Source organism: Eubalaena glacialis, chromosome 11, assembly GCF_028564815.1.
Source record: "Eubalaena glacialis isolate mEubGla1 chromosome 11, mEubGla1.1.hap2.+ XY, whole genome shotgun sequence".
Classification (NCBI taxonomy): Eukaryota; Metazoa; Chordata; class Mammalia; order Artiodactyla; family Balaenidae; genus Eubalaena; species Eubalaena glacialis.
In genome coordinates, this window is record NC_083726.1 from 61,827,329 (window position 1) to 61,842,408 (window position 15,080).

Below are 15,080 nucleotides of genomic sequence, written 5' to 3' on the forward strand. Positions count from 1 at the left end.
GACCGAAGCAGAAGATTCTCATCTCCCTCTTTTTCTCTCTTCTGCAGGACATGGCAGAGAGAAACGCAGATTCTTCGAATTCCACAGCTCCCCGGGCGATTTCATATCCCAAACCAAAGCTGGGACAGAAATGTGTCCGCGCGGGCGTCGCCCTGCTCGGCACAGCTCGCAGCTCAGCACCCGCCCCTCGCCCCGCTTCCCCTTCCCTGCCCTGGCCGGCCAAGGTCCCTCCCGCCCCCCCAGGAGCCCGCCCCGCGCCGGGCCCACTTGCCAGAACCGAAGCCAAGCGGTGGGATGCCAGCCCCGCGCAGTCACCTTCAGTCAGAACCACGAGAGCCGGGGCGCCGAGGAGCGGGCAGGAGACAGACAGCCTGAATTGGCCTTTTCGTGCCTAATTGATTAAGGGGCTGCGCGGCTGCACAGAGGAGCATCCCTCGGCTGCAAAATGCACGTCACAGCATCTCCAACATCTTATTTATGCCCTCTTTTCAAGATGCATTAATGAGCGTTACTGAATATTTAATTTAAAAAAATTTATTTGGGGGTCATTTTTGGTCATAAAGATAAACAGGGTGTGACTTTAATATCGTTGCTGTTTTCAATCAGAACGTTGCGCCGGCGGCGAGGTCTACAGGCCTCCAGGCCTCGCGCTCAGCCGCTATTGTTGGTGTGGGGGAGGCCGAGTTGAGCTTTGAGAGATAATCACTAGTCCTTGTGCGGTGGAGGTTTCTCCCCATTCTCTTTTTCCCTCCCAGATGACTCCAATCTCCTAGAAGGGGGACGCCAGGAGGAAGGTCTTAGCCTCTTCGCATCCCTCGCCAGCTCGAAAATCTCAGGCCCGGAGCTGTGCTCGCTGCCCTCCCGGCCAGGCCGCTGAGCACGCAGAGCGGCGGCCACAGGGCGGCAGATGCAATGCCGGGGAAATGAGGATGGAGTGAGGACTTCCTTCTTCCAGACACGCAGTTTCTCCCAGTCCGATTTGGCCCCATCTAAAAAGACCATTTCCCCCAGGTTTCGGACCCTGGGCACTGGCACACGCACAAACCCGTCTTCCTTCCCCCTCTTCCTTCCGTGCAGCCGACCTGATTCCTCTAGGGGAGAGCTGCCGAGGACCATCAGCAAAATTCACATCCCCAGTGCCCTGCTACTCGAGGCTCACTAGGAACCTAGGGGTTATCAGGACCCCGGCGAGGACCCAGGCAATCTAGGCGCCCAGCCTCCTCGTGCACCACCGCGGTTCTGTGCGCCTTTAAGGTTCCCCGCCGCACACGCAGCTCAGGCGCCCCTTTCTTAACCCTACTCGGACTAACAGGCTGCAGAGCGCCGCTCCCAGCCTGGGTCCCCGGGACCGGCGGGAGGCTCGGGTGCAAAGCTTCAGATCTAAATCCAGCCTCGGCGAGAGCTGCTCTCCAGGAGCCGACGGGGGACTTGGTGAGGAGAATGCTTAGGACTCGCAGCAGCCCAAGGCGCTGGGCAGCGGCTTCTAGCTGGGTTTAATTCGCCGGCACTTCGCAGCTCACATGGAAAACTGTAATGGCCCGGCAAGGCTCTGGACCCGCGGAGCGATCTCTGCGCCCACTCTTCCGCACATTCATCAAATTACGAGATTAGGAGAGGTGGACTGCCTGCTGGCCCCTGGACCACAGGTTCCTGCTGCAGCTGTCCTGGCTCAACCATGCCCCGCTCATTAACTCAGGGGTTAACTAAAACTGAAGGCCAGGATGTGGTCCAAGGCTTTCCTTGAAGACCCGCGGCAGCCCTCTTGCTTCCTCGCATCCACCAGCTGGATGCGCCGCCGCCTCTCCCGCACCGACTCTGTCTAAGCCTCCGTCCCTCCTGCATCTTCGCGGGCTCTGCGCTGGTCCTCGAGTCCCCACCACCGCCGAGCCAGGCGAAAGGAGTTATTATAAAATCTACGCCGGCTCTGGTGGCAGGGGCAGAGCAGCTGCGGGAGGCTTAGGCCACCGCGGAGTGGCTGTGAGCCGCAGGGTTCGGGCTCCCCAGACAAACCGAGGTCGAAATTATACCGCGCGGTGCTGCCTTCTCCCGGATCAGTCGAGAGGACAAGGCGGCCCAGTTCAAGGTCACTGCCTAGTTTGCACAAAACAGTTCTGCCGCGTATGCACATGAGGCAGGGTCTGGGTCTCTGAAGGGAGGTGAGCAGGAGCTGGGCTGGGCGGGAGAGGGGAGATGAAAAGCGGCGGGTGGGGAAGGTCTGGGCCCCAGCCCGATCCCTCGGCTCTCTATGTCGCCCCTTTAGGGCCTTTTAGGCTTGGGGCAGGATTTTGTCGGGTTCAGCCAAGGCTGACGGGTGGAGGTAGGGGGCTCAGACTCCTCTTTCTTCGCTTCACCAGCTCATCCAGGGGTCCAAGCCCACCTGGCTCCCAGGCTCCCTTACGGGCGCCTAGGACTTAAGGAGAAAATTAGGAGGCCCCTTCCCCTGTGCTGCCTTCCAGGGCACTGCAGCCTGGAGGAGCGGGGTGTGAGAGGGACCTTGGGTGAGGGGGCCCAGTCAGGCTTTCAGGCTCACACAAGCAGCCTGGGGTCAGCAGCGTCCTAACCTCCTCCAAACATTCAGTGGCTCCACTTGGCCCCCTCCCACCACAAGATACCAGCCCGATTGCCACTCAGGAAATGGGGAAGGGATGGGGGTGGTCCCAGGCAGGAATATCTGGGAGACCATCCCTCCACCCCTCACCTGAGCATCCCTAAGTGAGCCATCTTCCCCCAATTTCACTGTCCTTTCGGCGCACTAATAGTTAAATAATTTCGGGGTTCTGACATTTTCCCCCTCGCCAGCAGAGGATCTCCTCCACCTAGTGAATTACTGAGTGTCAGGAAAGGTGTGGGGACCGAGTTATTAAAAAAAAAAAAAAAGCACCTTCTCCACAAACGCCACACCTACAGTCGCCAGCAAAGTATGGGGAGCCCAGGGCCTGGTCTCCGTGGACCTCGAAACTCAGTATGGGGTGAGAACTACCCAGAGTGCCCTCTGCCCCACAGCCAGCTGCTCCCTGTGACCATGGCCTCTGACCAGGCCTAGCTCTGAGGAGGGGCTGAGTTCTGCCTGGGGTCTGATCTGCCCAGCTACCCAACTGCTACCCAAATCCAAGCCTCCAGTTCGGGGCGGGGGCGGGTGTGGCGCTGGGCACGGGCGGATTGGGGTAAGGGCAACGGGCCCGGGGAGGCTGGTGGGGGTGGGAGGATGCGCTATCCCCGAGGCTGGCTGGGCTGGAAGAGCGGGGGTCCACTTACCTTTGGAGACGGAAGAGGTTCAGAAGGGTGCGGGGCGGGGGTTCTCAGCCTCTAAAAACCCTCTGGGTCCCCCCTCCCAAGGCGGCCCGCAAGCCCAGCCGAGGTATCTGAGGAGGGCGGGGCGGAGGAGGCGGAGGCTGCGGCCAGCGGTAGGCGCGCGGGAGCCGAGTTGCAGAGCATCTCTGGAGAGGCCGCCTTTTATGGGCGTTATTAGCGCCCCTGTCTAGACTGGAGACGACACCTCTGTGTGTAAACAGAGGCGGCGGGCTCTGGCGGGAAGGGGGATGACGCGTCAAGGGGGCGAGTGGCCCTCCCCTTCTCTGGCCACCGGAAGATCAAGGCCTTTTCCACCCTCCCCCCTTCCCTGTGCTCCCTGTGATGTCAAGGTCAGAAAGACCTAGTCACGGTCAAGGCTAAAAGAGGAAGAGCCTGGTTGGTTGCGAAAAGGCTCTGGCCCCCTCCTCCTCCCAGAAGCCCCTGGCTCCCCAGGGCCCCTCAATCCTCCACCAGCGCGGGTCTAGATACACATCTGCCTCATCCGGCCCTTGGAGTTTTTTGAGGAGTGGGCTCCCGACACCATGCAAGTCAGACCCAGGTGGATCCTAGGGTGGGGAGTTCTCTTCTGAACAGAGGGGGCTGCTGCAGGGTCCCCAGCTTCAGTCCTCCGAGAGATGGAGAGTGTCCCAGGGGCTGCTCCCGCCTTATACCCACACGGGCCTGCTGACCGAGCCGCCTGTCGAAAAGCCTCAGGAGCAGATGGTCTGGAGACAGTCGTGGAGGGATCTCCCGAGAACTGCTGGCCTTGCTCCCTCAGGTGGGTTCCTGGCTGTGGGACTGACTACCGGCCGAAAGGCCCATTCTGCTGGCCCTAGGTCTGAGGACTAAGATGTGGGTGGGGAAGGGGTTTTCTCCCCAAGCTCAGGAAAAGATCTAACTGAGCCCTCCCTGGCAGCCTGGTAGAGAGACCTCCAGATGGAGAGTCCTGTGAGGCTCCAGCTCACCCAGGTCCCCCGGCCCTGGCCACGGGGAGCCACAAGGAGCCGGGGATGCCATCGGATTATGAGAAAGATAGCAGGAACCTCAGTCCCAGAGAAGAGCTGTCCATTTCCCGGGGATGCTGCTATACTCACAATCCTTCAGACATTTTCTATCCCCCTGCACCCGCATATTTATTGCACCTTCACTCTCACACAGACACTAGGAGACTGGCCTTGGAAAGAAAGGCTTTTTATAGATTTGCATAAAGAAAAGAAAACACACTCTACACCCTGAGATCGGTGCCGACTGACAACATTGCTACACGTGCACACACACAGGCAGAAAAGGCTGAGGAAATTCTGCACTGGCTACTAGAGGCTCTACACACACACATACACACAAACACACATACACACACACCTTCACAGGAATGTCTCACAGAGTTCCCCAATGAGAATGCCAACTCTCAGAGGAAGGAAAGGTAAGGAACCAACACAATCAGGGAAAGAATCATACTTTTTCCCGACTCTGGGAAGTGTGTGTCTCCCCAGAACACATACTCACACAATACCTGTCTCACCTAGGAGTTTCCATTCTCACACTTGCTTACTTTTATGGAAGAGGCATCTCCAAAATTGATCCAGGTATATTTGATCCAGTGCATGGGAGGCATCTTAAACACCCTGTGGCACACTGGGGCTCACAGGGACTCAGAGGGACCTCAGTGCTTGCCTGGGTCACTGGTGTCCCAGTGCAACCCCAGTGAGCCGGCACAAGCTTTCTTCTCTTTTCCATCGCCCCCTTCTGGGGCCTTAGGGCGGATCCCTCCATGTGGGAAGACTCGCTCATTTGCCCTCATGTGGATTTGTGTGCAGAAGTGGAAGGATGCCTCGGAGAACTATAGAATTCTCTTTCACCACTGAGTCTCCAGCTTCCACTGACTCTACAGCTATGTCATGGGACTACCCAATGTACCCCCAAGTCAAGAGGGGTGGGGGTATCAAGGGAGCCCCAGGTCTCTTGTCTACTCAGTTCCTTTTTCTGACCAAACACACACATTTAATTTTCAATTCTTCCCACCTCAGGAGAGACACAGGGGTTTTGGAGAGAGGTTAAGGTGGTGAGTGGGGAGAGAAAGGAGAGAAGGAATTGAGAATGAACATTATTCCTGGGAGATTCATCTATTCCCTCCTAGATCTGTACTGCCCAGCGTGGGATTCTTTGGTAGTTAACCCAGAGTTGAAATGGAGTAGAACAGTACTGGCAGCCATATCAGTAGCGGAGCCTCCACAGAGGGTGAATTCCTCAGGCTCTTTGTCTCTCAGATTCGGTGTGTGTGTGTGTGTGACACACACACACACCCCTGAAACATTTATTTAAATAAAATTTTAAGAACTTCAGCAAAGTGAGATCAGAGAACTCTGATTTCCAACCCAATGCCTCCAGTCTTTCTGTGTCTCAGGAGCGAAAAAATATTATATATAAATAAAAATTGCTGCAGTAAAGATTTAATCTGAGATAACATTGTTTTAGGCTATATCGCTTTTTAAAAGTCTCTTAACCTGACATCTTAACGACCTCATTAACTCAGCCAGATAGGGAGATAGGCACAGATGGACGCGGCAGGAAAAACAAATTAGTGGAAGAGTCTACAGGGCTCCTGATTGCCTGGAAGACTGGGGTTCCCGAGAATGCTGGAGAATACAAGTGAGATTGGCTTAGAGAACTGGGGGCCCATGGGGCCCTAGCAGCCCGACCTCTTGCATAGGCTGGTGGGGAGGAAAAGGGAGCAGCTTGGGAATGCTGAGCTTGCAGCAGCCTCCCAGCAGGACAGACTGAGGGGACCCCTTCCTAGCTCCAGCTCTGAACTGTCTGGAGGGATTTGGGACCCTCTGGGGGCAGTAGAGCCCCAGGAGCCTAAGATTAGTGCCCCACTGCCGCCATGCTGCCACCACCACAGCATCCAGCTCCCAGGTGGGACACCACTTTCTCAGCACAGAGATCCAGCTCTGAGCTCTGACTATTAACTGAAGTGAACCCACTCACCTGCTCCCAGGCCTTTTCGTTCGCTGATCACATCCTTCTCTCCCCAGCATACTCATCTATTTGGGGAATCAGGATGGGAAAGAGTTTTCTCCTGTCTAGATAGTATCAACAATCTGAATAACTCACTTAAAAAACTTAAGTGGAGCAGAATATAAATTTGGGATCTATCCAGCTTGGGGTGTTCTCTCTACTCTTCCCCCTGCCCATTCTGGCTGAGTCAGGGCAACAGAGCCTACCCCAAGAGCCAGTGGATAGAAGGAGTTTCAGAAGGAATCTGAGCAATAAAATCAAGGCAAAAAAAAAAAAAGATTTTATTTTAAAAACAGGTTTGTAGGGTTTTTTTTCCTTTTTGCATTCAGTACATTGTCATTCAGACATCACAATACTATATACAGATACACAACATTTTTAAAAAGCCTATTTTGGATGAACATTTCAAAAGAACACTGTTTTGTAATGCACCAGTGGGAAGGGAGAAGGTGAGCCCCCATCCCCCAGCACCAAGTTGGCCTTTGAGGAGGGAAATGTCAGGCAGCGTCTACGTTAGCTGGCTAATTGGGAGCCAGCTATTTTGGCCTCCTGGAAGAAAAACTGCTGTCCTCTGGACAATGAGTAAAAGTGAAAATGTGAGGCCTTCTCAGCTACTGCCTTGATGGAGAAGCAACTGGAGAGGGAATCTGCTGGGGGACCGGCTCTCCATCCCCTTGGAAGAGAAGCTTGTCCGTTCCCTAGAAAAAAGTTCTGCTTCTGTGCCTGGCCTGATCCTCAGCCTCACCACAGAGAGAGAAAGAGAGAGAGAAGGAGAGAAGACAGATTTAGCAGCATGGTGGGAGTTTCTGTCTTCCCTGGATTTCCGCATGTTGATTGAGAAGCAGAACAGAGGAGGCCATGGGGGCAAAGGTGGCTCCTCAGAAACTCAGTTCCTTGGTCCAGGTGGGGGAGAAGGGTAGGTGGCTCCTCAGCCAATTCCAGCTTTTGTTGAAACAGGAAAGAAAGAAAACCTAAGCGCTGTCTGTACTCCAATCACGATGCCAGATCCCTAATACTTATCATTAATATTAATGTGACTTTTAAAATATGCACAGAAAAATCTTAACTGGGAAATCTTGCCTAACTAAAGAGTGCCAGAGGGACAGGGAACAGGAGGAAGGACTGGAAGGAAAGTAGGAGCTCGCCAGGTCCTGCTCGGGGTCGCACCCTCAGGGGGGTCGTCTACCTGCCCGGGCAAAGGATGAGGCAAAAATGGGGTCATTCGGGGTTCCCCAACTCTGCTTTGGCTGGAATGATTGGGCTCTTCGCTGCCACTCGGCGTTCTGGCAAGGCAAGGGGCGACGGTCAGAGGGAGTGGAGGCAGGCTGCCTTCCTCCCACGCCCGCCCGGACCCACCTCCAAAGCCGCTGAGGCGGGGTAGGTGCCATCTGCATAGGGGTGAGGGTTGAGGATGGGGTGGGGAGTAGAGGGCGGCAGAGCACACCCTCTGATACCCTCTGCCTCCCAGCGGAGCGGTTCCTCTTTCTGGTTAACATTAAATATTTGTCTGTACCCGAAAAGCGTCCTTCGGTGTGTTCGGATATGGTACAAATCGGCGACATAAATAGACGGGGCGGGCGGCTGGGTGGGCGGTCAGGTAGAGTGAAGATGAGGCGCTTTTGATTTGCTGACCACCTTCTTCTCTTTGACCCGCCGGTTCTGGAACCAGATGGTGACCTGGCGCTCCGAGAGGTTCGTGGTAGCCGAGATGCGCCGGCGCTTCTCTTTGGTGATGAACTTGCTGGCCGCATACTCCTTCTCTAGCTCCTTCAGCTGCACCTTGGTGTAGGGCACGCGTTTCTTGCGCCCGCGCCGGTAGCTGTTGACCTCAGGCTGTAGGGGGACCACGTCTGGGGGGAGAGAGAAGGCGGGCGGCAGGAAGTGAGTCGCATGGTTGGACCCAGGACCCTGCGAGGGGCCTCAAGTCTGCGCGGCTGCGGAGGCACAGGTTCCGGCAGGGACTCAAAGGGAGCTGACAGATTGTCCCCAAATCTTTTGCACCTCTGTTATTAGCAAGGCCACGACTTAGGTGAGGACCCTGGGGTATTGCCTCTGGTGCAAACTCTAAAGGAGGGGGCGCCCAAAACTCAGTAACCGAGATAAATGATATATATATTTTTTAATAAATGATATTTTAATGCAATGTTTTAAAATATATAAATGAATGCCCAAAAATCCATGATGAACAAAATATGAAAATTTTAAATAAATACGGGACCAGTATTACTGATTTTTCCTTTTGCCTCAGCTTCCAGTGTGGCTCTACACAGCACTCCTTATTAGAATCCTTGTTCCCTTAAAGGGGTCCCTCCAAATTGCACCCTGGTCTGCTAGCCTGCAGGATTGCAGGTATTCAGGAAAATCCCTCTTTCCTGCAGTTAGATCATTTGGGCATGGGTCAGTTTATACTCTGCCCCATTATCAGAGGAAGGTGTTCTTTTGTATGTTTGAGGGAGGGCATGGCGGGCAGGGAGACAGTTTCAGTGGGCACAGACCCCCAAGTGGGGCCTCTTGCCTTTGGTCACTGGCTCTGCACTAGGAATCTGAGGCCAGCACCGACAGCTAGAGAGAAGAAAAGTGGCCAGGTGAAGCCAGACTGCCTGGGAGCCAATCTCTAGGAGTCCAGTGTTGTGAGCCACTTAGTAACATCCAAGGTGGGAAGTCCTAGCACTGAGATGTAGGGAATCAGGTCCCTAGAAGTAGAGGGTCCACACCCAGGTGTGTGCCCACCAGAGGAGACACCAAGAGAGCCCTTCTTGGGTTGAAACCAGCTGTTCATGTAAGTCTTCTATAAAAAGAAATCAGTGCCCCTCCCTTGCCCCCATAAATGTCCACTCACCAAAACTGCAAATTCTGCTCCAATCTGCTATCCTTGTCATTCCTCTGAGGCTGAAGGAGACTGTCCCCACCCCATGCAGGAACCCTAATCCTAAATTCTAAATACCTTGTCATCCCACTACTAGTTCAATTTCTTCATGCTCTGAGAATGTCACAGGCAATATGTGTCACTTATATCCCCCCTTCCACTCCACCCTCACCTCTGTCAATAAAAAGATCATAGCAACACTTTCAAGGGGAAGTGGGGAACTAGGGAAATAGATCTGAGTAACCCACCCTTCAATTTTTAAAAACGTAATTGGCAGACTTCTTCATGCAAGATTTAACGAGTAGGACTGAATATTTGAGATTTCCCCTTCATTCTTACTGCCCTTTGGAAGTGTAGACACAGTCTAGAATGAGGACACAAAGCTCTTCCTGAAATGCTTGTTCTCACTGCCCCCCCCATCCCGCCCTCATGAAACACCTTCCTTATACCCTTTCTCATTGGGTCTGCTCTCTCTCAGGGACCCTTGTCCCTGACAAGGATGGGGAGAGAAGAGGTCACCATCAAATGCAGGGGGGGAATAAAGTACACAGAAAGAATATGGGAGAGAGGGGGTTCCAATGGCCTGGTCTGGCTGTCTTCACGATGACAATTTTTCAGGAAAATTGTGGGACTTGTCACTTTTCTCTGCCTACGTAGGAATAGGCCAAGTTTTTGTTTTTCTGTTTTTTTAAATCTGCAAAACAAAACAACTTCACTTTAGCAGAGCAGATCCTTTATGTTAAAAAGGATTTTTTTTTGCACAAGATAATTTTTAAAAGTCTCTCAGTTCTCAAATGTGTCTTACTCTTACAGATGTAACTATGATTTGAGAAATTGATGATTCTGGAATAAGAGTAAAACAGAGAGGGTCAGTAATGATACCGTGAGGCTCTTTTTTAATCCTCAGAACATTTTTTCCAGTCTTATTTTATTAAACCCATTTTACGAGATAAGGAATCTGAGGCTCAGAGTAGGTAAAAGAACTTAAGTGGCAGAGCCAGATTTTAAACCCAGATTTTTGGACTCAACATAATGACACAGTAAGTTCTAAAATGGAAACAGACCACCTGGTACAATTTAACTTTAAAATACCTCCTTTTTCCTGGAGAGCAAATGGGATAAAAGTGGGTTTGGTTTCCTGAATTAACCAGATAATTGTCCCTGATTTTTTTAAACTTCACTTTCTGGAAATGCTCACAATTATCTACCCAATTCTGGGTCTCCTAAACCCCAACTATAAATTTCCAATGAGGCTTAATCAACAAACCCTAAAAAATCAGTTTAAAAAAAGCAGATAACTGGTCCAAATTGGTTATTTTTCTCTACAGAATGCCAAGAGTTGATTTGGCCAAGTTTTTCGTGGATCAGACCTAACGGCTGGTTGTTTTGGCCAACTGGGGAAATATCTTCAGTCTTGCCTTCTCAAAGAAGCCCCCTTTCATTGTCTGCTGTCTTGTCTGGAAAGGAAGTGGGATCTGCAGATGTGGAAACATCTGGAAGCTTAGGCCTCGAGTTGTGTCTATGCTGCCTAAAGTAAGTAGAGGACTTGGTGATTAATTTTACAATCAACCTTTCCCTAATCTCCCTTCAGAGCGTGTGGGCGCACACACATACATACACACACACACACCCCACTTCATACCTGGGAACCTAACAGACACTTTTGAGGAGCAGATAAAAATCAGATCAATGCTCAGCCATAGCTCTCTCTTGGGGTCCTGTGTACATGTTCCTACTGCCCACTGGCTCTTGACCACCCACTCCCAAAACAGGGCTCTGGTCCTCCGAAGAGGACCTTGTTCAGCTAGAAATCCTAGCCACTCTTCTCAACCAAATTCCAAAGACTTGTCAGTAGAGACTTCCAGTATGGCCCAAAGAGCCCATTATTTCCTTCTCTCTCTTACTCTCTCCCCCCATCCTATCTGTCTCTGTCTCTCCCTGTCTCCCCCACCCCGCCCCCCTCCTCTCTGCTTCTCTCTTGGAATTTCTGCCTCTCTCTGTCAAAATTTAAAACTGTCTATACGCACTATAGGAAGAAAAACAAAGAGCAAAGAAGCAAGGGTCTAGATAATTGGGTGAAGGAAGGAGCCACAACTCATCTTGGCCCTAATTATCTGGATCTTTCTGAACAATTGCCTTCATCTCCCACACCAGCCCAGACTGCCATAGATGAGGTCTCTCAGAGCCAGAGGCACTGAAAAGAGACAGTAGTGTTTATGCCTAGATGCTGCCGAACAAACCACAATTGCATAGACAGAGTTATCTTGAAATCTCACTACTTTAAAAGAGCTCTGTGTGGGTAGAAAGATGGAGGGTGTTTGAAGATAATTTCTTATTCATCTGCCTTTTGCCTGGACCTCTGCACTCACTGAGATACACCAGCCCGATTCTATTTCCACACCGGGAGTGTGTGAGCACATAGCTGTTGAGATACACTGGGTTTTTATATCCACTTCCATGCCATAATTTGCAAGTGTATTAAATCTCAGTTGGGCTATATTTTTTTTTATGTCAAAGATATTTTTCTCTAGGAGGCTGTGATTAAAAAGTGCTTACTTTTAGTTTTTTTTTTTCTGGGAATCTTTAAGATGTTTATTTTGCTCAAAGATGTTTCTGAGCTTCTCTCCAATCTCTCACTCCCACCTCGCTCCACATGCATACACAGCAATGCCAGAGCAGCTCCCTCTCATCCCCTCTTCACACTAAACCCACTGCCCACTGCTCTAGACTTGTGCCTCTGCCCACAGTGGGCTTGGTGGGCATCTGCCCCTCTGTCCTTCAGCTCCTTAGCATGGCCTGTTGGCTACCAGCTACTGATGCTCCAGGAATTCCTGCTAAACCCCCATCTCCTAAGCAGCTTCCCATCTGGGTGAGATGGGAAATTAAAGGGTCATATCTCCACAACACATTATTGTACACCTACATGTGAGCTGCCTATCTTCTAGAAAAGTGTTATCATGTGTTTCATATTAGGTGGTTAATAACAGAAATCATATTATATAAAAATATAGTCAATGCAGAGTAGGTAACGCATGATACCATGTACTAAAATTCTATCATACTAAATCTTCTGGCAGCCAGAAATTGGGTGTCTAGTGTGGGTCCCACCTTGGTCAGTTGTGTTATACTAAGTCATCTTATAATATTTACAAGAATGTTATTTGCTACACTTTCTAACATCATTCAGTAATTTTTTTTTAACCATCTGCTCTTGCCCCAATCCCGGATGCAGAGGAATTTCAGGCCCACCCTTAGGAGGTCTTCAGGTCTATACTTCCCAATGAAAATGTCCCTGGGTCCACATGTAGAGCTGGGAGGGGGGGGCTCTGGGCAGTATGGGGAGACATATATGGCTGTTCTGGGCCCCCAGGACCCCTGTAGGCATCAGAATGGAGCCAGCCAGCCCTCTCCCACTGAGCTCCGCTTATATATAGCAAGAGCAGACTCAAGCTCTGGATTCACTAGACCCTGAATCCTGATTTCTCAGCACAAAGCTGAATACAAAGCTCCTGATGTGGTTTTGAGAAACCTGGAACTGGTCTTTTCCCCTGTGGAGTTGGGGGTGGTGGTTTGCAGGATCCCTTCCTGTTCAGAGATAGCCTCAATTGGAAAGGGAACAGAACACCAGTAAATTCCAATCCCCCACCGCATATGGAGCCAGACAATACAGAGGGGTCCCCCGCCTGGGCCTGGACCTCAGATCCTTCCAAAGCAGGTCTCCCCCCCACCCCGCCCCACCCTCATCCTCACTCCCCTCTAAGAGAAAGAGACACTCCCCTGTGTCTAAGGCATGGGTAACTCTCTTTCTCCCCCGCATTTGGGGGAGTTGGTAGTGCAAACACCCACAGGATTTGAGCTCAGTACACCAGAGAGGCAAAGAATTTTATAATCCAGGAGAGGGATGTGAACTCCCTTTTCTCCACACCTTCTCCAGAGATTTTAGCTCTCTTGTTCCTTTAACAATCAGGAAATTCGTGGCCAAATTCTTAAAATAAATCAAGAAAAGAAAATAAAAAAGAAAACATCCTACATTTCTGTAGATCCCGGCAAATTAGACCCCTATTTAAAAACAACAACAACAGAAACTGTCCAGTGCCTGCAGTGCCTGAATGATCTTGGACGTTCAGGCAAACAAAATGTTTGGGGGGTTCTTATTTTTTTCCCCAGTTAATCGGTGGGTTGAGCGTTTTGTCCTAGTGGTTTTGGATTCCAAGGCACCCAAGGCCCACCCCACCCCCCATTCCTGGCCGGAAGCGGGCTTAGGAGGCCAAGAGCCGCGCGTGAGACTGGAGCCCGCTGGGGGAGGAGGAGACAAGCTCCCGACTGGAGCGGAGCCGGCGGCCGGGCGCTCGGGCGCCTGTGATTGCTTCACTCTCCGCCCGGCAGCTCCGGGGAACGTGTCGGAGCAGATTTCTTCCCCGGCGCATTCCTCAGCGCAGCTCGCCCGGCCGGCTCCATCGGCAGCCCAGCAGAGCCGGCGCGCCGGGGCCAGACGGCGGGGGTGGCTGGGGCGCGGAGCCCCGGGGCAGGCGGGGCTGGGACGGGTCCCTGGCGGCGGCAGCGGCGGCGCTCGGGCCCCTTCCTTACCTGGAAAGGGAGACTTCCAGAGGTGGGCGGACTGCGACTGCTCCTTGGAGCAGTACACCTGACTGTCCCAGCCGTTGGAGAGAGCCCAGTGCTGGTAGCCTTCGACGGGGATGAGCGCGTCGTGACGCGGCTCCGGGTGCCCGCTGATCCCAGGCACCACAGACACGTCCAGGTAGCCGGGCATCGCCTGGTAGGAGCTGGCGAAGCTGGGATAGAAGGCGAACTCCTTGGCCCTGGAGGACAGGTCGTCACCCGGCAGGGCGCCCGACGGCTCGGGGTACTTATCGCCCGGGTGGTAGGCGCAAGGCTTTTGCTGCAGGTTCACGTTGTGCGACAGGCGGCAGCCGTAGTAGCTGCCACCGAAAGGGTAGCCGTAGCCCAGGGTGGCGCTGGACGAGGTGGGGGGCGCCGGCGGCGGGGCGCATTGGCGCGCCGCCTCCGGGGCCGGAATGTCCGTGTAGACGGCGCCCTGAGGGGCGCCCAAGGGAGCCGGCGGGCGGCCCAGCACGGGGTGCGGAAGCAGGTCGCGGCAGTGGCTGGCCGGGCAGCTGCTGCCCAGCCCGTCCATGCTTGGGGCTTTGCCGGGGCTCGCTCCGCTGCAGCCACCCCCCGCGCCACCCGCGCCGCCGCCTCCCCCGCCGCCGCCGCCGCCGCTGCCGCTCTCCGCCGCGCTGTCCTCATAGACGTACATAAGGCTCTCCGGCCAGCGAGGATGCAGGAGCAGCGAAGTCGTCATGACATGATCTGCTGGAGCTTTTTAAAAACTCCACTTGCCAGAGGCTGCGAGCTGGGGAGACACCTCGCTCCCTTTTCCCCTCCCCCATCCCTCCTCCCTTCTCTCTCTACCCCTCCCCTCCTCCTCTTCCTGGTGCTTCCACCTCCCTCCCTACATGCCCTCTACGCATGCGGGGACATTTCATTAAGAAATCACCGGCTCCCGCCAGCTTCCCCTCTGCAACCCTCCCGCGCCCACGTGACGCCACCCGTGCACGTGATGCCCTGGCCGGGTCTCCTGGGGTTCCCACCCCTAGAGGTGGGGCGGGGCGAAAGGGAAGAGGTCTCTGCTGATTGGCTCTCAGGAGGGGCAAAGAGGAGGGAGCTGGGAGATTTAAAGGGACAGGGCAACGCCCCCTGGCCGGCCTCGGGGAGGGAGAATGAGGAGGGGGAGGCTGAATTTGGCCGACGCAAAGGGGTCTGGCAAGACCAGGACTGTTCCTGGGCGCCTCCCACTAGGCTTAGGAGGTGTGTGGGGGAGACTGATTCCTACCCAAAAAGATCGCTGTGACTGGATTGGGGCTTGGAGCTAAGAGTCGGGGAG

At 53.3% G+C, this 15,080-nt stretch overlaps 1 protein-coding gene across 1 annotated transcript; it reads right to left on the reverse strand.

Moving 5' to 3' along the window:
• Positions 1–7,902: 7,902 nt before the first annotated feature.
• HOXC13 (homeobox C13) lies at positions 7,903–14,498 on the reverse strand. The gene is made up of 2 exons (XM_061205289.1): positions 13,763–14,498; positions 7,903–8,159 (listed from the first exon to the last, which is right to left on the reverse strand). The coding sequence occupies exons 1-2, from the start codon at positions 14,496–14,498 to the stop codon at positions 7,903–7,905; spliced, it is 993 nt and encodes a 330-aa protein (XP_061061272.1).
• Positions 14,499–15,080: the final 582 nt, after the last annotated feature.

Excerpts from the sequence above, each read along its gene's own strand:
- HOXC13 (XM_061205289.1), bottom strand. The coding sequence starts at position 14,498 with ATGACGACTTCGCTGCTCCTGCATCCTCGCTGGCCGGAGAGCCTTATG. Across the intron at positions 8,160-13,762 it reads CTGGAAGTCTCCCTTTCCAG|ACGTGGTCCCCCTACAGCCT; the intron begins GTAAGGAAGGGG and ends CTCTCCCCCCAG.